The following is a 26,176-nucleotide window of genomic DNA, read 5'->3' on the forward strand; positions in this document are numbered from 1 at the left end:
GTGGTCCTTGTGGGGTGGACAGATCAGCAGTGCGTACAGATGAGAACAAGAGGCCGGGATGAGCACGATGAGTGAGTGAAAAGGTAAGCCCAGGGTGTTGGCTTGGGCTCAGGAAAGTGCCCAGCTACACGAATCCCTAAATTCAGGGCAGGAAGTGGCCAGAGCAGCGGTGTGGGGGTGCGCTGCAGGCAGAGGAAGAGCACAGCTAGAGGCCCAGCATCAGGAACAGGGGACGCGGGCTTCTGGGAGAGGAAGGGGTGTGTCCCACCTGATGTGTGACTGCAGGTGCGCCCACAGGATGCACAAAGGGAGGCTGTGCGTGAAGAAGAGTGGCTGACGCCCAGGGTGGAATGAGCTGTCCAAGGCTCTGAGCAGAGTGGTGGGCCCAGGGGAGCAGTGTCGTGGCGGGGCACCCCCTACCCGGGCATGTGGAGGAACGGGTCTCCATCCGGGCCGTGGTGTGGGAGCAGGAGACTTACAGGAGGCACGGGGGAGCAGAGGTACCCCCACCCCATTTGTTCTCCCAGAGGACATTCCCCAAATGTGGGCTCGGGGCCCGGCTCTGGGAGACCTCAGCTAACCCAGCTACCTCCCCTGCCCACCAGGACCCAGCAGGACCTCTGACATGCCCAGGAGCTGCCCTGGACCATGTACCAGGCAGGCGGAGGGCGGGCATCACATGGTGCACAGCGGAGTTGTGTAGACCTCTCCCCGCCCAGTTCCTCCTCGGTGGGCTGCAGAGCTCCCTCTGGGCATATCATCCTCCTCGGGGATCCAGGTGTCCCCTCGGCTTTCTGCTGTGGTGTCTATGTCCGGAACCACCAGAACTGGAGGCACGCCGAGTCTCCCTCCAAGACGCTGGTCCACCTTCGCATCGCAGATCTTGGGGTACGCGGCCAGGGGCAGGTGTGTTTACAATGACATCATGGTCCTGGTGAGCTGAACCTTTTCTCATTATTTTATGACCGTCTCCGTCCCTAAGAGAACTTGGTCGTGAGGTCGGTCCCTGCTGGGTAGAGCGCCCCTGGCGTGTCTGCCTCCCTTTCCAGTCTTTGCACATCCTCAGGCTTATGGGTGTCTTGGGCAAACAACATTTATCCTGATTTTTTTTTTTTAAACCAGTGTGTCAGTTTTTTTTTTAATTTAATTAATTAATTTATTTAAAAGATTTTATTTATTTATTTGACAGAGAGGGACGGGAACAAAAGCAGGGGAGTGGGAGAGAGAGGGAACAAAAGCAGGGGAGTGGGAGAGGGAGAAGCAGGCTTCCCACTGAGCAGGGAGCCCGATGGGGGCTCGATCCCGGGACCCTGGGATCATGACCTGAGCCGAAGGCAGACGCTTAACGACTGAGCCACCCAGGGGCCCCCAGTTTTTTGTTTTTTTTTTTTAAACTGTCCCTTTGTTCCTTCGACTGACAGGTTTAGTCCATCTTAACTACTGATCTATTTGGGCCAGTTTCCACCATTTTGACCTGTTAGATCAGTTTTTCCCCCTTTTCCTGTATTTCTTTGTAATCCTTCCTGTCTTCTGAATTGACATCTGTCTGCACCCCTTCAAGCAGAGCACCGAGCAGCTGCTCACATCGTTTGGTCTCGCTGACACCTTGACTCCTCCCGCATCCCGAACACCTGCCATGTACTTCCACACGGCTCCGGATGGTTCTCTCTCCACGTTTCTCTAAATAGTCTTAGCTATTTGGATGTTCTCTTCATCTTAGACCGTCTGTGGGTGTGGGTCTGCTGCTCTCTGAGGCTTCCCATCTCAGGTCTTTTATTGGTCTAAGTCCGGGAAACCTACCTCCATTACTTTTTCAGGTAGTTTATCTCTGGCTCCCTCGGATCCCCGAGTCTCCAAGCTAGCGCTGTTGAGCCTGCTCTCTGTTTCCTCCTCCTACTCCCTGGTCCGACCTCCCCTTCTAGGCGCTCCTCCACCCGACCTCCTGGCTGCTTCTTTGCTCCTCATCTGTACCGGTCTGCTCTTTTCTCTGTTTACTGTGTTCTTAACCCGCTCTGCTTGACTCTTTTAAAAAAAATGTTTTCGGGAGGTGGGTGGGGGGCTGGGGGAATTGGGTGATGGGCACGAAGGAGGGCACGTGATGTGATGAGCACTGGGTGTTATACGCAACTGATCAATCATTGAGCACTACGTCTGAAACTGACGAAGTACTATATGTTGGCTAATGGAATTTAAATAAAAAAATTTTAAAAATGTTTTCCTATTATTTTGTGTTGCTGCTCTCTCCCCTCATCTTGTCTGCTGTGTTCAGTAACTAATTTCAAACCGATGGTCCATCTTTTCTAATCTTCTGTTTCTGGGAGGATCTGTAAACCAGGCTGTGGGGTTCCTTTTGAAGTAGTCCTGCTCTGCAGGTGTCTGGATGTTTTGTTCTTTGTGCTCAGTTTCCCCTGGGGGTATCAGCTACTCTGTCAGGTGTTGCGTTAAGTGGGGAGGCCAGCAGGCTTGAGGGTGGGTGGATGAACCCTGAGTGGAGAGGCCAGTGTTCCAGAAAGTCTGGAACAACTCTACAGCAGACTGTAATCCCCAGCTCCCTGGTTTCTTTGGGGGGTGGTGAGAGACTGCAGAAGGGACTGCTGGGGGCTTGTTGGTCTTCCTCAGTTCTTCTCAGGGCCTCTCGAGCTCAGAGCTTCTGCGGGCCCTGGTCTCACTCCTGAGGTTCCTGGAGCAACCACAGGAGTGACCCAGCCAGGCCCTGTGGGCCTCGAGGCCGTGCGAGGACAAACTGGCACAAACTGCCCCCAGCTCCTTTTCCTCTTTCCTTGTCCCGCAGTCCTGTCGCCTTCTGCCTGAGGCCAAGCTCACCACCCGTCTGGTCAAGAGCATCCAGGACCTTCTACTGGTTCACTAATTCTCTTCCTCTGGGTCAGCTACACCGTCCAACACTCACCGCTCCGTGCGTGGTCTGGACCAGCCACAGCGGCCTCACTGGGAAATTTTTTATAATTGTAGAATTTCAGGCCTCAGCTTGGGCCTACTGAATCAGATTTTGCATTTTTTAAAAAACAGCTTTATTGGGGTGTAACTGACATACAATGAAGTGCACATATTTAAAGCTCGCACTTCGTTAAGTTTTGGCGTTTGCGTGGGCCTGTGAAGCCATCACCACGTTCAACACGGTGAAAAGCTTCACCCTTGCAAAAGCTTCCTGTGCCCTCTGTGACCCCTCCCACCTATCCTCTGCCTCACCCCTTCCCAAGCCACCACTGGTCTGCCTTCTGTCGCTAAAAGTTGGTTTGTATTTTCCAGGGTATTTTCTGGCTGCTTTTGTCTGGCTGAGAATAATTATCTTGAGATCCAGTTACGTCATTTGTGCACGTACCCGGTTCTTTCCTTTGACGGCTGAGTTGTACCCGTTGCATAGACCAACCCCAGTTTGTTTATCCAGGCACCTGCTGATGGACGTTTGGGTGGTTTATAGTTTTTGGCCATCACACAGAAATTGCTGTGAATATTAGCATATGAATCTCTGTACAGACACATGTTTCCTTCTCTCTCGGGTAATTACCTACAAGTGGAATGGCTGGATCATATGGTAGGAGTATGTTTGGCCTTTAAAGGAACTCCTGAGTGGGCGCCTGGGTGGGTCAGTTGGTTAAGCGACTGCCTTCGGCTCAGGTCATGATCCTGGAGTCCCGGGATCGAGTCCCACATTGGGCTCTCTGCTTGGCAGGGAGTCTGCTTCTCCCTCTGACCCTCCCCCCTCTCATGTGCTTGCTCTCTCTCATTCTCTCTCAAATAAAGAAATCAAATCTTTAAAAAAATAAAATAAAATAAAGGAACTCCTGAGTTGTTTTCCAAAGAGGCTGAGCCATTTAACATTCTCATGAGCAACGTCTGAGCGTTCCAGTTCCTCCACATCCTTGTCAACACTTGGTGTGGTCCGTCCTTTTAATTTTGGCCATTCTGGTGAGGGTGTGATGGTATCTCATTGTGCTTTAAACTTGCATTTCCTTGATGACTAATGATGTTGAGCATCTTTTCCTGTGTTTATGTGCCATTTGCACATTTTCTTTGATGAAGTGTCTGCTCAAATCCATCAACTGTTTTGAAATCATTGTGTTTGTTTTCTGAGTTTTGGGAGCTCTTTATCTTCTGGATAAAATTTGTTTTGTTTGTGTTTTGTCCTTCTCAGGACTTGGCAAACTCTTTCATGGTGAGGACTTAGGTCTCTCTTCCATTCTGGAAAGTTTTATTCTTTCTTTTTCTCTCCTCTTTCTTCTTCTTTTGAAATCCCTAGTAGTGAAGGTTGAGTGTCTCTCAGCTTTTCTTTCATCTGTTCGTCCCCTTGTCAAGCACAGGCACCTTTCCTGGTGCTTGGGGCTTTGCTAGTGAGAAAAAGCAACAAACATCCCTCCTTCTAGTTGGGAGACAGGGTGAATGCTGCAGTCTAATAAATCAGCAAATTATTCTCTCTGTTACAAGGTGATCTTTGCTGTGGAAGAGCACAGAACAGGGGAGCGGGAAGGGGAGCCTGCATGGGGAATCGGGGGGTTAGGGCCCATCTCACCAGGAAGGGGAGGTAAAGACCTGAAGAAGGAGGAGGTGTCAGCCACATGCAGGTCTGGGAAGAGCTTGTGGTGGATGCCAGTCTGGCTGGAGTGGAATGAGAGATGGGGGGCTGAGAGGATGTCTGCTCAGAGGGGAGCAGGGCCAGGCCACGGGGTGGGGGGGTCAGTCTGGATGCTGCATGAGGCAGGGAGGCCAGGCAGGAGGACTTTGCAGTTGTCAGGTGAGGGACAGGGCGGCAGGTCTCTGTGTTAATCTGGGTCGTCTGAGAAGCAGCGGGACTAAGGGTTTGTATGAAGGAAATGTCTTCGGGAGGGAAGGTGGGAGGCAGGTGCAGAGGGCGGGAAGAGCCGGGGACAGCCATGCACGTCAGACTGGGAGGAAGGAGGGAAGGCTAGCAACATCCTCGAGGGCCTGCTGCCCCAGCAAGCTCGGGCACAGCCATCAGAGGAGGCCCTGTCTCCTAGGAACATCCTTGCTGCTCTAGGTCATGTCTGGGAGCAGCCATGGGAAGCTTGGATTTCAGAGCTCAGCAGCTGGGCCCTGGGGCCAGTTACCGTCCCTGGAGCTGGGGGTCTGCGTCCTCACGGCCACCACACCCTTCTGGGCATGACCGGCCTGGACCTGTCCCCTCACCCCACCCCCTGATTATAGATACAAAGGTCGAGTGCCCCTGACCGATGTGTTTGTCTCAGGCTCCTGGCTGCTTCCCTGCCTGCGTCCTTGGCTTTGGAGGTCAAGCCCCTAGTTGACGGGTGTTGGGGTTAAAGAGAGGGTGATTCTTTTGCTGCCCCGTAGGTCCCAGCCGAGAGAAGATGGAAAATCAGGTCACGAGATCTAGGAAAGAATGTAGGTTAATTAAAGTTTAAAACAGATCTTTCTGCAGTGGTTCCGTGAGTCAGCATCGAGTCTGGGGAAAGTAACACAGGTGTGTGGAGCCTGATGGGGTCGAACCTGGGGCCGTGGCCTCTGGATGCGCTGGCACCGTTGTCCCTGCTGGGGGAGCAGCCTGAGCTTGCTTGCACGTTTTCACGCTTTTTAAGCAACGTTGGAAGCCATCGCTGAACATCCTTGACTGCTTGGGGAGCGTCCTAACTCAAGCTGAGAATCCGGGCCAGCCGTTTATAAGAATAGCATTTGCCGCCTGGAGCTGGCGGCCCACACAGTGGGTGACTTCTTGGGGGGCCAGAGCGGCTGGAAGGGGAAGGGATTTGGCTGTGAGCTCAGGCTTTTGACACGTGCTCTGTGGCCCGCTGTTATTTTTACTCTCTGGGTGCTGTTGAAGCCACCACGCGCTGCTCCTAGAAAGGCTTCCCGGGGGGCGGGACGGGTGGGGGTTGCGGGGGTTGCAGGTGCGGGGAGCACAGGTGGGCCTAGCTGTCACCTGCAGCACTTGTGGCCAGCCTCTGCCCCATCCGAGACACACACAGAGACCCGCACGGATGGTTTGTTTGAGCCTGGCTAGCGTTTCTCCACATGGGTCCCAGGGGATGGGAGGACCTGGGCTTCGTCTGGGCCACAGCCACGGCTCCAGCCCCATTTGGGCTCTGCTCAGGGCTGGGCCGTGCTCACATCTTACCAGTCTTTGAGACTCCGCAGGTCCTGGGACTGTGCCTTCTTTGTTTTTAAGCACCAGCATCTATGTACTCCCCAAGCCCCGACTCCACAGGCTGAAACCCTAACCCCCAGGACCTCAGAATGTGACTGTATTTGGAGATAGGCCGGGACCGATGTGGTCAAGTTAAGAAGAGGTCGTTTTAGGGTGGGCCCTGATCCAACAGGACTGGCGTCCTTATAGGAGAAAGAGGTCGGGACATAGACACACACAGGACCCAGGGAGAGGATCACCATCCACAAGCCAGGGAGAGAAGCCCCAGGAGAAGCCAGCCCTGCTGACACCGGGATCTTGGAGTTTTGGCTTCCAGAACCAATACTCACACCTGTTTTTAAAGCTACCTGGTCCGTGGTACCTCATGTCGGGCCCAGAAAACAAATGCAGCCCACGGTGCTCAGTGTCCAAGGTATTTGGGTAACTTAATGAACATCTGTGGAGTGAATGAAGGTGGAAGTGATCTTGAGTAAAATTGCTAAATCCTGGTGTCACTCTGGAGGAGGCAAGGGTGGCCCTGGGGAGAATCCACTCACCCAAGGCCGGTCTGGATATCCCCAGTGGAGCTCATGTCCTGAGATCCCCCATCCCAGGGAGAAGCTTCTCCAGATGCTTCTCTCTTCCTGGGCAAGGAAAAGAGGTGGACCAGGATCCTTGCTTTCCACACTTCCCCACTGACTGCAGGGGAGGGAGGCTGAAGCCACGCCTTCCGCCCAGAAGGCTGAGGGGTGGGGGGCTGCCAGACCCTTGGCCCTAGTGAGGGGGTCTGCTTATCCGAGCTCGAAGCCCTCCCTGTGCTGCCGACTCCAGTGATCAGTGTTGACACCACGTGTGCATGGGGCAGGACCGTGGGTCGCAGTCAAAAGTCTGAGAAGAGGGGCACCTGGATGGCTCAGTCGGTGAAGCGTCTGCCCTCAGCTCAGGTCATGGTCCCAGGGTCCTGGGATCGAGCCCCGCGTCGGGCTCCCTGCTCAGCGAGGAGCCTGCTTCTCCCTCTCCCTCTACTGCTCCCCCTGCTCATGCTCTCTTGCTCTGTCTCTCAAATAAATAAAATCTTTAAAAAAAAAAAAGTCCGAGAAGCTCTCAGAGGGGCCTGGGGGGGCATGTGGGTGTGGTCCCCCTCCAGGAAGTAGAGACCTTTCCAGCCGTTCCCAGGACTCATCAGTCAAAGGCTGGAAGAATCACTTGGGCTAAGTCTCCGTTGGTTATAATTCCTATGTTGCAACCTCACCCCCAAGGTGAGGTTTTGGGGGGGGCGTGTTTGTAGGTGATTAGGTCACTCAGGTGGAGCCTCCTGAGTGGGATCAGTGCTCTTATGAAGGAGGCCCCGGAGAGCCCCCCCCAGCCCCTTCCACCCGTGCGAGGACCCAGAGAAATGACGGCTGACCATGAACCTGGAAGCGGGTCCTCACAGGACACCACGTCTGCTGGGGCCCATCTCAGACGCGGGGCCTCCAGGACTGTTTATAAGCCCCCAGGCTGTGGTGTTTGTTAGAACAGCCCTAACTAAGGCAGGCGGGTAGGCCCCAGAGTGACCACCTGCCCCCTTTGCCTGGGACGCGGGGCTTTCGTTGCTAAACCCGGGTTGAGCTGGTTCCTCCTGCAGGCCCCAGCAATACTGTGGAGACCTTTCAGCCTAGAAAGCTGCTGTGTGTCTTGGAGACATTCTGGGGAGTCTGTGAAGAAAATTGGTCCCAACGTGGCCTCCTGGCCTCCCTGGCACCCTGGCAGGAGCTGGGCAGGTAGAGACTGGCCTCTGGGGTCTGGGACTCTGGATGTGAGGCACTGTCACCAACTCTGGCCCTGGGACCACCGTGGGGGCCTGGCAGAGCACGGAGCCAGCTTCCCTAGCTCACCCAGGCCTTCTCATGGCCTTAAGCTGGTCTTGGACCCCCGACCAGCCTTGGTCCTGCACAATCTTCTCTGTGATGTTTGCCTGGGGAGCGAGGGGCCCTGAGGAAGTAGCTGAATGATGGAACCAACAGAGCTTTACCTTCAAGGGTCCTGCGCATTGTTGCTGTGAGCCTCCTTCATGGACTGCCACCCTGGAGGGCAGATGGTCCTCAGAGGTCCTCAGGTTTGGGCCAGAGCCTGGGCCAGCTGGAGAGCTGCGATTCCATTTACCCTGGCCTCCACTTGGCGAGGCCACTTTACTGAGCGTAGATGAGGCCCACCTAGGAGAGACCCCATGGGACTGTACTTCTCCCCTCCCTGGGGACTTGGGGGCTCCTTCTCTTCCCAGTGAGGCGGTGAGCATGTTCTGCACTGAGGCCTGTCTGAGGCATGTTATTTGCACTCCAAATTGTGTCTAGTGACAGTTGCTGAAAATTTCCCTGTTCCTTTTTTTTTTTAAGAAAACTTTTTATGGGGCGCCTGGGTGGCTCAGTCGTTAAGCGTTTGCCTTCGGCTCAGGTCATGATCCCAGGGTCCTGGGATCGAGCCCCGCGTCGGGCTCCCTGCTCGGCCGGAAGCCTGCTTCTCCCTCTCCCACTCCCCCTGCTTGTGTTCCCTCTCTCGCTGTGTTTCTCTCTGTCAAATAAATAAAATCTTTAAAAAAAAAAAAAAGAAAACTTTTTATTGTGGAAATGTCCAATGTCCACAAGAGCCGAGCACACGGGGGCTCGTGGCGCACCACCAACTTCAACAGCCATCAGTACGGGCCTTGTGTGTGCCGGTGAGGCCCCCGACCCAACCCCTTCAGCCTGGGAACCTGGGCGCGTAAGCGAGGCAGGCATGGACATCTCGTCACCAACGGCTCAGAAATCCCAGGCATCCCAACAAAGAAGGGTGTCTAAGTCACAGCAGTGCTGACCACCCCACACCATGAATTCCTCCCCCTCAGTATCACCAGGGGTCTTCTGGGCCGAGGGGACCCTTTCCTTTTTTTATGCTTCATCACTTGACCAATAACTTCTAGAACTCTGTAAGAATAAAGGGATAGCTTCCTTTTTTTTTTTTTAAATATTTTATTTATTTATTTATTAGAGAGCGAGCGAGAGAGAAACAGCATGAGAGGGGGGAAGGTCAGAGGGAGAAGCAGACTCCCCGCCGAGCCGGGAGCCCGATGTGGGGCTCGATCTCAGGACTCTGGGATCATGACCTGAGCCGAAGGCAGTCGCTCAACTGACTGAGCCACCCAGGCGCCCCAAAAGTCATTACTATTTATCTGAAATTCAAAAACTGGGAGTCCTGTATTTTATTGCCGAATCTGGCAACCCTGAGTAACATGGAACAGAAAATATCAAGAGGGGTCCGACACACACATAATAGGCAGGTACTGGGGCACACTGGGATGGATCTCTTGCTGTGGGTTGGGGCCTGCGGGGTGAGAGCCCTGTTCCAGCACCTGTGTTTACCAGGGCCTGATGTGTAGTAAGGGGGCACCTGGGTTACTGTGATCTTTGTCATTCTGTTCTCTGCCTCCTTTTTTTGGGAGGGGGGGAGACGATTTTTCTTGAAAGAACTCACAGCCTTCAAATGTTTATTGAAACCTTACTCAGAAACTTTCCCCCGTTGATGAGGCTCTCACCTGTCTTCTGAGGGGAAGACCTCAGTCCCGTTCCCTGGGCCTCACCTGGGCCGAGGGGCCACCAGGTGGGCAAAGCGCCCAACACCAGCGGACATTTCCACCGCAGGCCGCCAGGTGGCGACACGCAGCCGCGGTGTCTGGGGAGCGAGGCTGTTGGCGAGGACCAGGGGCCTGGAGACCGAGCTTCCCACCCGTTGTCCCCTGTATCCCCCGCAGCAGCCGGGGGCCGGGTCCGTCCCTCGCCCGGTTCTGCAGCCGGGGTACAGCGGCCCGGACGTGTTTGAGAACCGGGCCGGGGAAGCGGGGCTGGCGAGCGTGGGGTGGGGTGGGGGGCAGTCCTGCCGGGGCCTCCAGCCTGCAGGTGCGGCCCCCGGGGCACAGTCTCCCGGCGAGGGCGGCGGCGGCCTGCTCGCCAGAGCCGAGCCCAGGGGCTGCCGACCGTGACCCGTGGTGCCCTCAGGGGCCCAGGTCTCGGGGGTGCTGGGGACCCCGGGGGCGGCTGCTCGCTGCCCACACTGTGCCCCCCTTTCTGAACCGGCCTCCCCTCCTGGTGCCCCGTGGCCCGCTGCGTCCTCCCGACCTGCCGGCCCCTTCCCTTGACCTTAGGTGTTTATTTAAACTCTTAAAATGATTAGTGTCCCCCACTCCTTCACACTGCTGCAGGGGGATCCTTCGGGAGGTATTTCTGTGCTTTCTGCCCCTTTCTCTCTCCTCAGTAGGGGGTCCTGGCCTCCACACCCCCCTTCTCCCCCTTCCTCTCTCCTGAGTGTGGGGTTCCCAGCCTCCACACCCCCCCTTCTCTCCCTTCCTCATCTCCTGAGGATGGGGGTCCCAACCTCCACACCCCCCTTCTCCCCCTTCTTCATCTCCTGAGTGTGGGGGTCCCAGGCTCCACACCCCCCCTTCTCCCCCTTCCTCCTCCTGCCCTGGTGACAGCGTCCAGGCTAATGGAGTCAAGGAAGTGGAGGGGTGGTGGGCTTCTGGGGATGGGTCTATGGGGGCTGGGAGTGGACACTGCAGCCCCTGGCCACTCACTGCTGCCGCCTGGGAGGCAATGGCCTGTGCCCACACTGACCCTCTTGGGGGCTCTGCCGGCAGGGAGCATGAAGGTGGGTGAGGATTGGAGCATCTGCGCCCGAGCTTGGGTCCCCAGCCGTGTTTCTTTAGGATTCTAGGAGAGAGAAGAGGCATTTTCCCAGCCTCTGGCCAAGGGCCTGAGCTGGATCCGTCATACTCAAAACCAATAGATGAAGGAGAGCTTTCTTACCCCTGTTGGGCAGACTGACCCTGGGCTCTGTGGTCTGGGGTCACATGCACATGCCCTCCTTCCCTCCCAGGGCCAGCTGCTCACCCCCGACCTGGCCTCCACTCTGCCCCGCACCCCCCTCAGCCAGCAGCCCCGGGGGTAGAGGTGGGGGACAGACTCAGGTGCAGATTCTGAAAGGGAAAGTTGGGCACCACCATGAATGAGGAGAATTTTACAATTTTGTAGTGGGTGTGTTGCAGGATTTTACCCACTTCATGGGAATTTAGGATATGGGAGAGAAGATCCCAGCGTCATTCTGGCTTCTGCAGAGAGTGGGGCTCCAAGGGGCACCGGAGTGGTGGGGGGAAGACCCTTTTTTCCCCGGCCCCAGCCCCTCTTAGGCAACGCCGTGGGAACAGCCTAGCATGGAAATATGGTTGCTCATGGGGGCGGTGGGGACACGGCTGTCCCCAGGCCCACTGCTCCTGAGAAGGGGAGCAAAGCCTGGGGGTCGCCCAGCCTCAGAGTCAGAGGGCCTTGAAGGGCTCCAGCCCAGCCCCCACTCCAGCAGGAGGGGTGCTGGGGGAGGGGCCACAGAGGTGCTTTCATCACCTGCTCATTCATTCATTCCGCGACTCTTGACCAAGCCCTGGATGCACAAGGCCCTGCCAGGCCCCGGGACTCAGTGGCGAACCCACGTGGGTTCGGGTGCTCATGCAACTGATCAGCCTTCGGGAAGAGGGACACTGAACGGTGATGAGGTAGGCAAGGTCGGGGCCACGGGGCACACGTGGGGCTGTTTTGCTCTTGTCTTGGGGGCTGGCCTGCCTCGTGGGGGAGGAGCGGGAGAGTGAGGGAAGGGGGTGGGCAGGAGCACTGAGGGGGCAGGTAGGCAGGGAGGGGATGGGCCAAAAGGTATTTAGGACTTTAAGACCCCGAATAATTGTTACTGAGTCCTTGGGCTACAAGAAAGCAGCTGGGTAGGGGTGAGCTGACTGGATCTGCATTTGAACACCAAGACCAGCCCTGAAAAGGGGGCCGGAGAGATCCTGCAGGAGCACGGCCTTGCTGTTGCGGGTCTGCAGAGAGGATGCTTGGATGGGCCAGTGGTGGGAACAGAGGCAAGCAAGCAGATTCATGTGCTTTGGGAGGGAGGATTTTGTATCAAGGGGTGGGATTGGCAGGACTCGGGGCTGGACGGCAGGGTTATCTCTGTTCGGAGTTAGACGGGGAGTGTGTTTCTGTCTTTAATGGCGCCCTCATATCTAGGATTCCCCTGAGCACTTGCTTTATTTTTGGTTGACGTCTCCTTTATCTACCCAGAAAACCTTTATTCCGTGGGTCAGGGAGCCAATGTAGAATTTGCTGCTTGCTAAAAATACTTATTTCAGCTGTATGATCAGTCACTGATACCTATTCCAAGATGTGTTTGGGATTCCACTGAGCTTATCTTAAGATGGACTCAAGAGAAAATTCCATTTATTTTCCAACAGAAGGGCCTGGTGGAGTAGACCCCGGTCCGTCCTCACAAGAGATCCAGGGTGCACCCAGAGAAGGGAATGAGGAGGACCATGTGCACGGCCACGAGCAGTCTGCAGGGTGTACTTTTGTGGTTGGCAGAGTCATGGTTAAGGTGTAAAGATGTTCCCACCCTAATCCCCGGGACATGCGAACAGGGGACGAGGAGAAAGGGACGGTGCAGATGTGATTGAGAGTGTCCCAGTGACATCACATGAGTCCTTAACGGTGGACGGCTTTTCCCAGGTGTGGTCAGAGGGGGAGAGGTGATGACTGGTCAGAGATGTGACCTTGCCAGCTTTGAGGCCGAGGAAGGTGGGCCCCCGAGCGGGGAGCAAGGGTGATGTCTAGAAGCTGTGCGCGCTGCGCTTGGCTCTTTCCCTTGCGCTGTGCGTCTCGGAGAGGAGGGGTCTCGGCTGTTCTGGCTGCTGTGCGCAGTTTGTTAGACGGCTTCCTTCCTGGCCTGTCAGCCTATAGGTGGCTTCAGCTTTTTATGAAGACTCCGCGGTCCTCTTTGTGGAGTGAATCCGTATCTTTCTGTCGGGATGTCAGAAGCTTTCATAGTGGAATAGCTTGGTCTGAAGGTACATCCGTTTAAAACCTTGATGGATCTGGCACATGGCCCCCTCCCGCAGGGCAGGGGGGGCACGGGATGGATGGTGGGGCTCCCAGTCCCACCCATTCGAGGCGAGAAAAGGGGGGCGCTTTGATCCAATCTGTCTGGTGAACCTGGTTAGAAAGCTTTGGGATTTAGGTGCCGAGGGAGAGAACTGGCCCCGGAGGGTTGTGAGGGAGGCCCTGAGTCATGGGGAGAGTCTCTGTCTTGAGCTCACTCGTGCTGTGGGAACATGTAAGCAGCTGGCTCAGGCTGGCTCAGGTGGGGGCTTTCCTGGGACCCCTTCAGGGGTGCTCCCAGCAGCGTGGAGGGGAGGGGGCATTGAGAGGAAGCCTGCCTCTCCTGCCCCGGAGTCTGGGGGTTGCTCCAGTGCAGTTGGGGCGTGTGGAACCGGCCAGGCAGCCCTTGAACTACAGGGGAGGGAGGGCAGGACAGTCCGCCCAGACATAGCGGTGGGCTGTGTGGGCGCAGGGGGGGGGGGCCCATAAGGGCCTGGAGACCCTGCAGGGAGGAGGGTGTTTGTGTCTCACGTGAGCTCGTCCATCAGGATGTGTTTTGAGCAAAATAAACGAGAACTTCCCAGTGGTTTCCCAGAAACACCAGAAAAACAGTAAGAGCAAAACTGAAAGTAAAACCCTTTCCTTCCTGAATGGAATGGGACCTTTGGGGATTCCCTGAGACGGTTTCTCTCCAGCCTGGCAGACCCACCTTCTGTCCCCAAGAGGCTCCCAAGCCTGGAGTTTATCAGTTTACAGGAGCAAGGCATCTGGTGATGGGGACGGGGGCTCCTCTGTTGGCCCCAAGCCCAGCTGAGGGTGTGGTTTCATGCTTGGTTCCCAACCCCCGCTCCGCTGGTCACCCCCTTGTCCCCACAGCCTCACCAAGGCCACCAGGTCTTGTATGTCACCTGGACGTGGGACTCGTGAGGCTCTGCAGCCTATGAGGTTGCTTGTTTGTGCCGCAGATGCAGGGGGACCCCAGAATCGAGGTGTGCCTCATGCCCAAGCTTCCAGACCCAGGCAGGACACCAAGGTCCTGCCACCCTAGCCCATTAGAGACAGTCCTGTTCCAACGCTCATCTTGGACTCTTCGAGAACTGTGCGCGGGATGCCAGTATTCACAAGCCATGCTATTGGACACGCTCACTATGGCCCCTTTCATCTGAACGGGTGTGAGGGCTCACACCCAGGAGTGTGACCTGGGGAGACACATCCGTACGGACTTCCCTTCAGGCTGTTTGGGAGCATCTTTCTGGTTCTGGATTCTGGATACATTCATAGCCCAAAGGTCTTTGGATCATAGCCCCAAAGTCCCTGGGAACATCCCCCCACCCAGCATTTCTAGGAGGAGCCGCTCTTCAGGCTGTGTCCCGGGTCCAGCACCTTCGAGCTCCCGACCCCAGGGCATCTCCTTGGCCCGCGGCATCTGTCAGTTAGGGCCTGCTTCATACGGTTGTCAAGGAGTGAAGGAGATCACCCATGGAAAACACCCAGCTCGGCACAGAAGCCCTATTTCACACCACACACGTGGGGGGTTTGCAGTATGCGTGTATGGTGGTGCCCAAATCCCGAGAACTCGGTGTGTTCTCTGAGCTGTGTCCCGTAGTAAAGTGCGCATCACTGTCTCTGTGAGCAGGAGGTAATGAATGCAGGGAATGCAAATAAGCCAGAGTGGCCCTTGGGAACCTGGGCACTGTTCTAAAAATAGAGGACTGTTCTAGAATGCCGAATGGAGTCCCTCATGACAAGGCCTGAGGGATTGTGCTGTGGAGCCTGGTTCGAAGAAAGATGGGACCCCGCTGCCTTGGTGGGGGAGTGGATTTGGAGGGAGGTGTGTTGTAGGGGAGGAAAAATTCTTCTCCACCCTCACGGCTTCCAGCTGGACGGATAATTAAAGAGACATGAGACAGATCGACAGGAGAAAAAAACCCAAAGTTTTGTTCTGTGTGCACAGAGGCCTGATAAAACTGAGACCTAAATAAGTGACCAAGACAGGGGGTTTTCATACATTTTGGACAAAGAAACACTCAATTTGTGAGGAATTGTCAGTATAAAGAAAAGAGGTGTTTGGGAGCTTTGCCTCGTAAGGAATTCTAAGCAGAATTTGGACCGAACTAGGAAATTAGCAAAAAGTAACATGGCTGTTTATACGGCCTTCTTGGCTCTGAATTTCCGATCTCTGGTGACGGGGATGTCTTTTTACTTACTGACAGGCTGCCTTTCATGCGGGAGACTTACTGCCTGCTTTCAGGGGACAGACGGGGGTCTGAGGGACCTTCCCAAGTAGCTTCCATTTAAAATAATCAACATGCCAGGGGCGCCTGGGTGGCTCAGTTGGTTAAGCGACTGCCTTCGGCTCAGGTCATGATCCTGGAGTCCCTGGATCGAGTCCCACATCAGGCTCCCTGCTCGGCAGGGAGTCTGCTTCTTCCTCTGACCCTCCCCCCTCTCATGTGCTCTCTCTCATTCTCTCTCTCTCAAATAAATAAATAAAATCTTAAAAAAAAAATAAAATAAAAATAAAATAATCAACATGCCATTTTGGTGGCCCGCCCTTGGCCACTAGAGTGTGGAGACATCCAGTGCTTCTGGAAGTCATGCTGTGAAGCCGGGAGAGAGAGGAGGCTGCAGCTAAGGGGGTGTGTGGCCAACAGAATTGCACCCCGCAAGCTGCCAACCACCGGCCTGGGCAGTGAGTGCTTCCAAGGAGAGAGAAGCTTTCAAGAACCACAGCGGTGATCATGCCTTTGTCAGTGAAAACGAAACCACAGCCAGAGACTGAAAGCAGGGACTTGAACAGACATTTGCACGCCCATGTTCAGAGCAGGAGCCAAAAGGTGGAAGCAGCCCAAGTGTCCATCGACACATGAGTGCTTAAACAGAGGAGAGGTCTGTGCACATGGGGGGGGGGTATTACTCAGCCTTAAAAAGGAAGGAAACTCCGCTACAACACGGTTGAAGCTCGAGGACAGTCACACAAGGACAAATACCACATGATTCCACTGCTGTGAGGTCCCTAGAAGGGTCAGAGTCACAGAGACAGAAAGTAGGGTGGCGGGCACCAGGGGCTGGGGCAGGGGGGATTGGGGTTCCTGTTTAATCGGGACAGTTTTTGTTTGCAATGACCAAAAAGTTCTGGAGACGGATGGTGGTGACGACTGCACAAGTTAGTTAATGGGTATTACTCCACACCACTGAACGGCACACTTACCGATGATTAGAATGGTAACTTTTGTGTTGTGCATGTTTTACCATAATAAAAAAAAGAGTTCTCAGTTCAGCAGCACTTATACTAAAAGTGCAATGATACAGAGAAGATTAGCACGGCCCCTGCATGACGATGACACACAAATTTGAGAAGGGTTCCACATTTTTTAAAAAAAGATTTATTTATTTATTTGAGGGAGAGCGCACAAGCAGAGGCAGGGGCAGGCAGAGGGAGAGGGAGAAGCAGGCTTTCTGCCAAGCGGGGAGCCCACTGTGGGGCTCGATCCCAGGACCCCGGGATCATGACCTGAACTGAAGGCAGACGCTTAACGACTAAGCCACCCAGGTGTCCCAACACCCATATTTTTAGATGCAGAGGAAATTTCTCTGGCCGTCACCAGCTTCCTCCCATTTATTTCTACTGTTCAGCGGACATAGATAAAACCCCATGACGTGCAGACCTCGAGAGGATGTTTGTGGGGCCAGGCTGCTGTCCGGCACAAAGGCAGAGAGATGGACCAGGTGAAAAGAAAGGGCTGCTGCGGCAAGAAGAAACCCAGGCTGAAAGGAAAAGCAGGCAGCGAACACCAACAAATCCTGCCCAGTGAGGCTCAGGGGCACCCGAGGCAACAGCCCAAAGGCCATCCTCCAAAGCCGAGAAGGAAGATTGCAAAGTTTCTGGGAGTATTTCACAGAAATAAAGAACCCCAAAACGTTGTTCATCTGACAGAAACTTCCAAAGGTATGGGTCTCGCCTTATAGATTTCTTTTAAATATTTGTTTATTTATTTATTTGCTTGAGAGAGAGTGAGCAAGAGAGAGCATGAGCAGGGGGAGCAGCAGGCAGAGGGAGAAGCAGGCTCCTCGCTAATCAGGGAGCCCGATGCGGGGCTCAATCCCAGGACCCTGGGATCATGACTTGAGTGGAAGGTAGATGCTTAACCAACTGAGCCACCCAGGCGTCCCCTGGGTCTCACGTTTATATCCGGCAGGAGCCTTTGTCCTGTTCCTTCATTTTTTTTGCTCACGTATTTATCCTTTTGTTTAATATGTACTGCATACGCCAGCCTCCTGGATGTCGCTCTGGGCGCCTGGAGGGGACCAGGCACGGTGGGAAGATGCCTCCTTCCCATGCCTGGGGGACCCCACGTGAGCGGGGCTGGCTCGCTGACCACCACCGGCCACCACGCAGCGGGCTGTCACGGGGCTGGGGGTGCTGCTGAGCCCACGGGGGCCCTGACGCAGTGCGGGGGAGCAAGAGAAGGACCAAAGCAGAGCGAAGCAGCCCACAGTCATCACGCCTGTGAGACACACCTCGCCGTTTCAAAGCCGACGAAACCACGGCCCGGGGGTGGAGCCCTTTGCCCAGGGACCCGCAGCAGGTGAGGAGGTCACGGTTCAAGTCTAGGCCGGCAGAGCTGGCTGCTACTTGTGCCCCAGGCCCTAGGGCAGTAGGAGGGAGAGAAGAGGGGCCTGGGATGGAGGTGCGGCTGTGTGTGCAGTGTCTTATTTGTGTCGCCATGAGCCAGCACGGGTCTGCGCCCAGAAAAGCTCGATAAATGGCCTTGCGTGGAACAGCAGGGCTGGGGCTGGGCTGCTTAAGGCTCTGGTCCGCAGTGGGTTTGTGGGCGGAGCTGGTACGTTTATAACCTAGGGCGTGTTTTCCCGAAGAGAAAACGCTTCAGATTTTCCCTGAGGTCGGTGGGAAGTTGCAGAATTGCAATAGGAGTGTGGGGTCATGGGGGGGATGAGGTGTCACCAGCTGCCTTTTTATCTCTGGCATCTGGCATTGTCACCCAAGAGGGGACAAGTGCTTATCAGTTGCTTCACAGGTGATGGGATCTTTGAGGGTCTCCTGCATCCTCACTAGCCCTGTGCCTGGTGACACCGGACCAGCCTTGCCAGGATGGTCACTTTTCAGGTGCGTTTCACTTTTTTCCTCAGGCCACACGTGTTGCTGGCCTGTGATGCCAAGAGATGGTCAGGCGGTCGGGAGCGGCCACACTCTGCATAGCTCGATGGGCCTGCATGGGGCGGGGGGCACGCAACAGTGGACCCCCCATGTCTGCCTTTGCCTGCTTAACCCAGCCCCCAGTATCTTTGCTAAAGAAATGGTGCCAACGCAGCCATGTTTGTAGGAAGCCCGGGAGACCTCAGGACTTTGTAAGGGCAGCTCTTCTGTTTGTGGGTAGGGGGATGACGGCCCCCTACCCAGAAAACAGCCAGGTTAGTGCAGGATAAACAGGAGCTCCTTGTTGGAGGGAGAGGGGCAAGCGTGCTCTGGAGTAGTCAGTGCTGCCCAGGGAAATAGAGTGGGAGCCGTTTTCAGGAATCACAGTTAAAATATAAAAAGAAATAGGTGAAATTAATTTTAGTAAAATATTTTATCTAGCCCAATGTAGCTGATGTAGTATTTCAACATGTTTCAACATGCCATCAATATTAGAATTAAGATATTTCACATTCTTTTTTTTTTCCCCCGCTAAGTCTTTGAAATCTGGTGTGTGGTCTACACTGACAGCACAGCTCAGTTTTGACATTTCAAGGGCTCAGTAGCCACGTGTGGCTTGAGGCTGCCCTGCTGGACGGTGCAGCTCTGGAAGGAAGGGGAATGATGTCCGAGCAGCCCTGCGTCTGGTAAAACCATGGAGGTTCCAGCACGTACAGTTCCTAGTTTTAAGTGTGATCTAATTAATTACTATCAACAAGGAGCTATCTATGAGAAGTGGATAGGGACTCTTCACCCTCAAAATAGTTACATGCCATGGAAGGCTGTCCTATTTTGGTTCAAAATAATTTCCATCCCACACTCCACTCCTCAATTCTTTGTATTATTAGAAGTTCAGCTGCTTTCACTGAGAGACCCAACGAACTAGTGGCTTAAGATGAAGCAAGATAAAATTTGCTTCTCTCATGGAAGATTTGAGTAGGTGGTTCAGGACACCTCAGTGCTCAGAGACCCAGACCTTTCCATTGTGCTCCTCCACTATCCTCCATATGGTGTTCCTGTCTCATGGCCCAGGATGGCTGCCCAGGTCCTGGCATCCACATGTACATTCCAAAGCTGTCGGAAAGGAGGAATAGGAAAGGGGAGGACATGCATTTGCCCTTGACAACAGAAGGGCACTCTGAGCCCCAACTTGAAATATAACTGCCCTCTCATTTTGAAATTTCCAGGAGAAGTTAAAGTTCAAAATGCCCTTTCAAGTTGAAGTCCAGAAGAACTGGTGTCCAAGTGCTCAAGTGCTTTGGACAACCCTGACCACCAATTCCTCTTTTGGTTTGGAGTCTCGCTGGCGCCTGCCTCCTGCAGCTACAGGCTGGAGAGTCTTGCTGAGGCTCCTCTGGGATACAAAGCAGAATCCTTCCCTTTCCATCTCTCCCTCCGGGCACAGCAGGAGGTCCAGCACCATTAGCACCTCCTGGGAACAGGTCAGAAATGCACATTCCAGGGGCGCCTGGGCGGCTCAGTCGTTAAGTGTCTGCCTTCCGCTCAGGTCATGATCACAGGGGTCCTGGGATCGAGGCCCGCATCGGGCTCCCTGCTCCGCGGGAAGCCTGCTTCTCCCTCTCCCACTCCCCCTGCTTGTGTTCCCTCTCTCGTTGTGTCTGTCAAATAAATAAATAAATCTTAAAAATAAATAAACAGGGGCGCCTGGGTGGCTCAGTCGTTCAGCGTCTGCCTTCAGCTCAGGTCATGGTCCCAGGGTCCTGGGATCGAGCCCCGCGTCGGGCTCCCTACTCCGCGGGAAGCCTGCTTCTCTCTCTCCCACTCCCCCTGCTTGTGTTCCCTCTCTCGTTGTGTCTCTCTCTGTCAAATAAATAAATAAAATCTTAAAAAACAAAAAAAACTAAAAAAAGAAATGCACATTCCAATCTGGGCTGGAATGAGCCCTCCAGGTGGTCCTGACATGCATTCCTTCTGAGAACCCCTTGCTAGAAATTTTCTACTAACTCTGCTGGGCCTCCCTCTCTGTGCCTCTGGTGGGGAAAGTGCCTTGCTGTCTCCATGTTGGGTTAACAAACCTACAGCTGATGAAGGCATGGACCATGCATAGCCCTGGGAGCTTACAGCTGGGTGTTACGTTTTTCTATTCCAAAGGTGGCACAGTGGAAAGCCTACTGGTCTTTTGCAAACATCGTAACAAACCTGTGGCCTTCTGATCCTGACTGGCCACAAGGAACTTTGTTCCCAAAGGCTCTTGAACCCTCCACCTGGTCTTCTTGCTGGTTCCTCTGATGGATGAGTTCCGTACAGCTCAGCCCATCTCCACCCTACTCCTGTCAGAAATTACAGTGAAGGGTCCAGGGCAGGCACCCCTCCCCCTCCCTGGATCTCCGGGTCTTTCAAGCCCCCTGCTGAGCCATCCTTTCGGGTTCCTTTCTTCCAGGCTTCTTCGAGTTGGTCCAGGAGGGGCAGTTCCTGGAGGCCTACCAGAGCATCTCGACGTTGGCGGAGGAAGGGCAGGACTGTGGCCCCCAGTACCAGGCTGTGGCCCAGAGCATGTGGCAGGTCGTCCAGCAGGCTCTGGAGGGCACTGGGCCCAGCCAGGAGCTGGAGCTGAAGCTCCAGGCAGTGCTGACCACTGTGGGGTGGACACAGGACAAGCACCAGAGCCGAGAGGCTGGTGCTCTCCAGGACGGTGGAGTTGCCCCGTGGGCTGGTCAGCTGGAGAAGCTGCTGAGAAATGATGCTGAGGCCCGAGTGCCCACCCTGGGCCCCAAGGACCAGCCGGACCCATACCTGGAGAAGCTAGACAAGGCTGTGAGACAGGGCCTGGGGTCCTCGCGGGCTAGCCGGTTGGGGACCTGCCTCTGGGGGTTCTATAGGACATACTTCCAGGAGGTGCTCCTCAGCCGCCTCTCCGAGCTCACGCGCTCCTGCGGCACCAACTTGAAAAGCTCTCAGGTCCTGTACACCTGGGGCAAGACGAACTTGTTTGGGCGTCCGGGGTGAGTCCTCCTGGGGACCTTGGGGTGCTGGGTGAGGCCACTGCTCTGGGTGAGGGTCCTCAGGCCAGGGCTGTGATCAACAGAGAGACTTTGAGGGGCCACCTGGGCGGGACTGGTGGTCGGAGAAGGGTGGACACAGCTGGCCTTGGGGACAGCGCGTGCACACACGTGTGTTAGTGCGTGCCAGGGTGTCTGTCGTGTAGTATGTGTATGGGTGTGTTAGCGCGTTAGGGTGTGTGTGTGTGTGTGACCACTGAGCCTTGTCTACACCAACAGAGCCTCTTGCTCCCATTTCTCACCCCGGCTGCCCTCTCCAGTCACTGGGCCTTGTGCAGGGGTGGGGGGCGGGCAGCACAGGCTGGGGAGGGGGCGAGGCCCAGCCTCGGGTCCACTGCCCTTAGCGCCGAGCTGTCCTCCACACCCCGGCCCCAGCTCAGCTCTTTGCCCCTCATGGCTCCTTCCAACCCAATAGGGAGACACTTGCAAAAGCACCTCCGACCTCTCAGCAGCCCACGGTCGGGCACCTCTTGGACCCCGTAATGTTTGTTACCTGGATGTCCCAAATGCAGAAGAAGCTGGTGGGGCTGATCCAGGTAAATGGACCCAGGAGTATCTGTCACCCAGAGGCCTCCTCGTCCGGCATCTGGGGCACAGCAGGCGAGGGGCTGGGCCAGGGTGGGGCCTGGGGGGTGGGGCTGGGGGGTGCTGGTGCGTTGATTCTGGCCCTTGCGCACTGTCACATGGGAAGTAACAGTGGCCGTGGCTCTGCGGTGGGAGGACCATCGTCTAACGGGCCTGTAGGGAGAGCACCCGACCGGAGGTCGCTGCCTTGACCAGTGAGGGCGGTCTGGCTTCTTCCATTCTAGTGGCTACAGGGCAGGGCCAGTGAGCCTCAGGCGGAAAGCCAGCTGCCCCAAGATGGGTGCACGTGGTTAATCCACGGCAGACACAGTGAGGACTCAAGGGGACATTACAATCTCCTACTGTGATCATTTTTACCAACGTGATTTCCTGTACCAGCGCTCCTGGTCTTGGTACAGACGTGTCAAGAGTCACGGGGACCGGTGGAAGAGATGTTTGGGATACAGGGAAGGAAGCTCTCTGCCTTTCTTAGCTAACAGACTGAGAAAGCTTAGTTTCTCAGTGCAGTAAAGAATCAGTATCGATTTTGCTGGAACTTTCCAGTAACTGGTATATAAATGCTTAGGCTTTTCCTTGGTTGCAAACTCAGGGCTCTGTCTCCTTGAAGCACCTGGGTTTTGAGGCCCCCTGTCCTTCACGGTTCCCCTGAAACTGTGGAGTTGCAGTCTGGGCTGAATGAAGGAAGACAGGGCTTAGCATTTCCTGCTCTTCCACACCCCACCCGTCAAGGGCTGTGCTGGGTGTCGAGTGGTCCGTTCGGACAGGTGGCCAGAACGAACGTGACCATGTAGGCTTCCTTCTGTGTCTGGCAAGAGGCTTAGCGGGAACGGTGCCCATCCCATCCCCGGCACCCGGGCCAGGCGAGGTTTAACATCAGCTGGACGTGGCGTCAGGATCCTCTCCCGGCCCAGGTGGCCAGACAGAGCTCCCTGCTGCTTGGTGGACGAGGGCAGGGCGTGACAGGGACAGGGCTAGGCATGGGAAAGTACTGAGTGCTGAGTCGGTGGAGAAAATTGGCTTCTAGGCTGTCCCCTTCCCCAAACAAGGAGGCCTCGGCCTGCCCAGGGCCCCCAGTAAGCAGGCCTCTGGATGGAGGTGCCTGGGCTAGGAGGGAGACCTGCGTGGGAGCAGGGGACAGCCAGCCTGAGGCCCCCCAGACCGCATGGCGCTGACTGTGCCCCAAGCCCGGGCGAGGAGGGCAGCCTCCCCTGGGAACCTGCCAGAGACAGCCTTTGTCGTTGCCTGTGGTCGGGCCTGAGAGGTCACACTTAGGTTTTTGGCCAGGGGCTGGTCCCCAGTACCCCGGGTCTCCCTGGCACCCCCCAGGCTGTGGGTCTCCGGGCGCCCCTCTTAGGTCTTGCCCACGGAAGGGCTTTGGCTGCCTGGTAGTGGTAACTGCTTGTCGTCCCCCCTCCCCCCCAGGCCGTGAACGAGCGGCTGGGGCACGGGGCAGGACCTGCCAGGAACGAGGAGGACGGTGTATCTGGAAGGTGCTTCACAGACCACCTGTAACAGACGGAGGGCTGGAGGCCGTGAAAGAGGGGGTTTACTTGGACCTGGGTCCCTGGGGGAGGATTTCAGGCCGCTGGTCGACGGTCCCTGGGCTGGCTCTGGGTGTCACCCTCCTGTCCTCAGTCGGGGATGGACCTGATGTGCTGCAGAGAGGAGTGTGGGGATAGAAGTTGCTTTTACTGTTTTCTGGGCAGGAAGAGTTGGAAAAGCATCTAGAAAGAGTCCTGATCTGGGATCGGAAAAAGTGGGCCCAGTGTTCCCACCCAACGTTTCTTGAAATCTTCCAGGTCCGAACCTTCCCAGCCTGCCACTTGGGGTCCCTGGCCCCTTCCTGAGTGCCCGGCCTGGTTGGGAGGGGGCCTGGAAGGACGGGGGTCTGGGGGGCGATGGGTGATGGGTGGCGGGGCACGTGTGCAGCAAGGATGGGTGGCACGGTGGAGGGTGGGGCTCCGGGCATCGAAGCGTCAGTGTCTGAGGGCGACAGGCACAGGCAAGTGGGGCCCCAGTGCAGGGCTGCAGGGTGTATGTTCTGGGGAGAGGCCTCTTCCTGGAATGTCTCGGCTCACGAGCCTGCTCAGACCTCAGGTAGGACCTGCACTGGGACCGGTGTCTGGGGACGCCTCAGGGAGAGGGTCGAGCAGCCCACTGGGGTGAAGGATGTTTGGCCAAGGAGGAGGAGAGGCCACCAGTGTGTGTGGTGGTGGTGGCGGGGGGCGGGGGCTTTTTTTTCTAGAGGATTTGGTGCTGGGGGTTTCTATTGCTCCTCTTGACTGCTCAGGGCTGGAGGGAGAAAAGGAGGTGATGTTAAGCGTCCTCATGCCTTTACACCAAGCAGCACTGTTCAGTGTCAGGTGGGGAGTTGGCAGCTTCAGGTGGGGCTGGGGCAGCCTCCGGGCTAAACGGGAGAAGCCTAGCCATGCGTGGAGAGGAGGATGTTGTGCGGGCTGGCTCATGGCAGGACACGGTGGAGGGTTCAAAGGAGAGAGGGCTGGCAAGATGGTGGGGGTCTGGGAGGGGTAGTGAGGGCCTGGCGGGAGGCATCTGCTCTGTGCCTCTGCAGAGTGATACAGGTGGGGTGGCCTGTGCACACCAGCCTTTCCTGCAAGGACAGCTGTGTCAGGCACAAAGTTGGGGGGGGACACATTCTCCTAGGGTCCACTGGCTCTGTGACTCCTGGGTCCCCCTGAGAGCCCACTTGCTTTGACTGACAGCTGCTGGAAGAAAGCATGAATGCAGTACAACCCATGGGACTACCTATCACTAGCCAGGTGCAAGCGATGGTTCTGGAAACATTTTCAGAGTTTCTGAAAAGGTAAGTGAAAAGGTGGTCCTTGCCCACAGAAGGAGGCATGGGTGGCTGGGTCCATCGAACCCCAGTTAGAGTCTGACCAAGCCTCCAGCCACTGGCTACCAGGTGCTTGGCCAGTTCCCAAAGCAGGGGAAGGTTCTAGCATTGGCTTTGGGTGCTCCCAGTCTGGCTCTGGAAATGCCCCATGGCAGCATCATCTGACATGGTGCTCTGGCCTCGTGTGGCTATCGAGCTGGTTCCACGGAGGGACCAGCTAAATTTTATTTACTTTTAATTTATTTAATTATTAAGTAATTTTATTTTACTTTTAATTAATTGACCTTTAAACACCACGTGGGGCTGTGGCTCCCAGCAGGACTGGGATTAGGGGGAAGCCCAGGAGGGGAGTCATAAACGTACCGGGTCGAATTCTGTCTTTATTTAAAATTTGGTGTTTTGCTCCTGATGGATGTTTTGGACTGATTTTGATTTTTAAAAATATTTCATCAAAATGTTATCTCAGTTACCGATCCTGGCCAGGGACCTGGTAGATTACCCGCCTCCCCGGTTCCTTTGCTTTTCCCATCAGACCCCTGAGCCACACACCCAGCTCTGCCCCGGCCTCAGGGTTTGGGTGGGGACCCTGCCTCTTTCCTGCTGGGCTGGGGCTGGAGTCAGTATTGTGGGCTGCTCCTGTTTCAGATGAAGCACTGTGTAGACCCCATCACGAGGCTCCTCTCTCTGGGGTCTTCAGAGTAGCTGTGTTCACCTGGGACGGGCTCCATTACCGGCAGACATGAAGCAGGTTACTTAAGAGAAACCAGACATGGGGATTTTTCGGTGAAATCAGCCAGGTTTTAAATGTTTAAGAAAATATGGCTGGGTGGCCAGATTGATCCATGTTCTTGGGACAGGTGCGGGCACCTCTTTTTTCCTGCCTTTGGAGAGCAGTGTGCTGTCCCTCACCCTCTCCCTGCTCTGGGGCAGCTTCAGTGACCCAGCCCAGGTGTGGGGTGCCAGCCTCCCCTTCCCGAGAGCTCAGCACCCCCAGGCCTCACCCGGACTCTCTGGGTGGGGGGCCAGCCCGGCTCTGGAGCACTAGCCTCCCCTCCCTCCTCTTCCTTCACTGCGGGGGACGGGCAGGCAGGCCTCTCAAATGCAGCATTCTCTGCAGTTCCCAAGTCCACAGGAAAAAAACCACTCCTATCCTGTTCTGGAAGCATCTATCACAAATGGTCACCGAGAGCATTAAATGAAAAGGTCCTTAGGAAGCATCTGGGGGCAGGGCCTGGCACAGAGCCAGCCCAAGGCACAAAGCCAGCCCTCGCTGCCTTGCTGACACCTCAGTTGCTGTCACCCACATCTGTGATTCTGCGAAGGAAGCAGCAGTGAAGGGGGGAGGGAGCAAGTCCTCGGGGCCTGGCTGGGTGGGGCCGGCCTGCGGGGCTGGGCTGGTGGGAGGGGCTCATCTCCATCTTCCACTGCAGGTACCAGGCGGAGGCTGTCCACTTCCTCCAGCAGAACGCCGCC

At 55.7% G+C, this 26,176-nt stretch overlaps 1 protein-coding gene and 1 non-coding gene across 2 annotated transcripts in view; both read left to right on the forward strand.

The window, feature by feature from the left end:
* The window catches only part of LOC115944543 (uncharacterized), a 26,776-nt gene continuing 600 nt past the window's right edge, over positions 1 to 26,176 (forward strand). The window contains exons 1-7 of the mRNA XM_081829730.1: positions 1 to 83; positions 16,681 to 16,993; positions 20,643 to 21,204; positions 21,677 to 21,797; positions 23,553 to 23,645; positions 24,570 to 24,670; positions 26,134 to 26,173. Of these exons, the coding sequence (XP_081685856.1) occupies positions 16,765 to 16,993; positions 20,643 to 21,204; positions 21,677 to 21,797; positions 23,553 to 23,645; positions 24,570 to 24,670; positions 26,134 to 26,173 (1,146 nt within the window). The 5' untranslated portion in view covers positions 1 to 83; positions 16,681 to 16,764. The remainder of the gene's footprint in view (positions 84 to 16,680; positions 16,994 to 20,642; positions 21,205 to 21,676; positions 21,798 to 23,552; positions 23,646 to 24,569; positions 24,671 to 26,133; positions 26,174 to 26,176) is intronic.
* LOC115944545 (U6 spliceosomal RNA) lies at positions 16,313 to 16,419 on the forward strand. Its single transcript, XR_004079075.1, has one exon. It is a non-coding gene; the product is annotated as a U6 spliceosomal RNA (small nuclear RNA).

Source organism: Leptonychotes weddellii, chromosome 9 (genome assembly GCF_054177405.1).
Source record: "Leptonychotes weddellii isolate Sample4059 chromosome 9, ASM5417740v2, whole genome shotgun sequence".
In the NCBI taxonomy this organism is placed as follows: domain Eukaryota; kingdom Metazoa; phylum Chordata; class Mammalia; order Carnivora; family Phocidae; genus Leptonychotes; species Leptonychotes weddellii.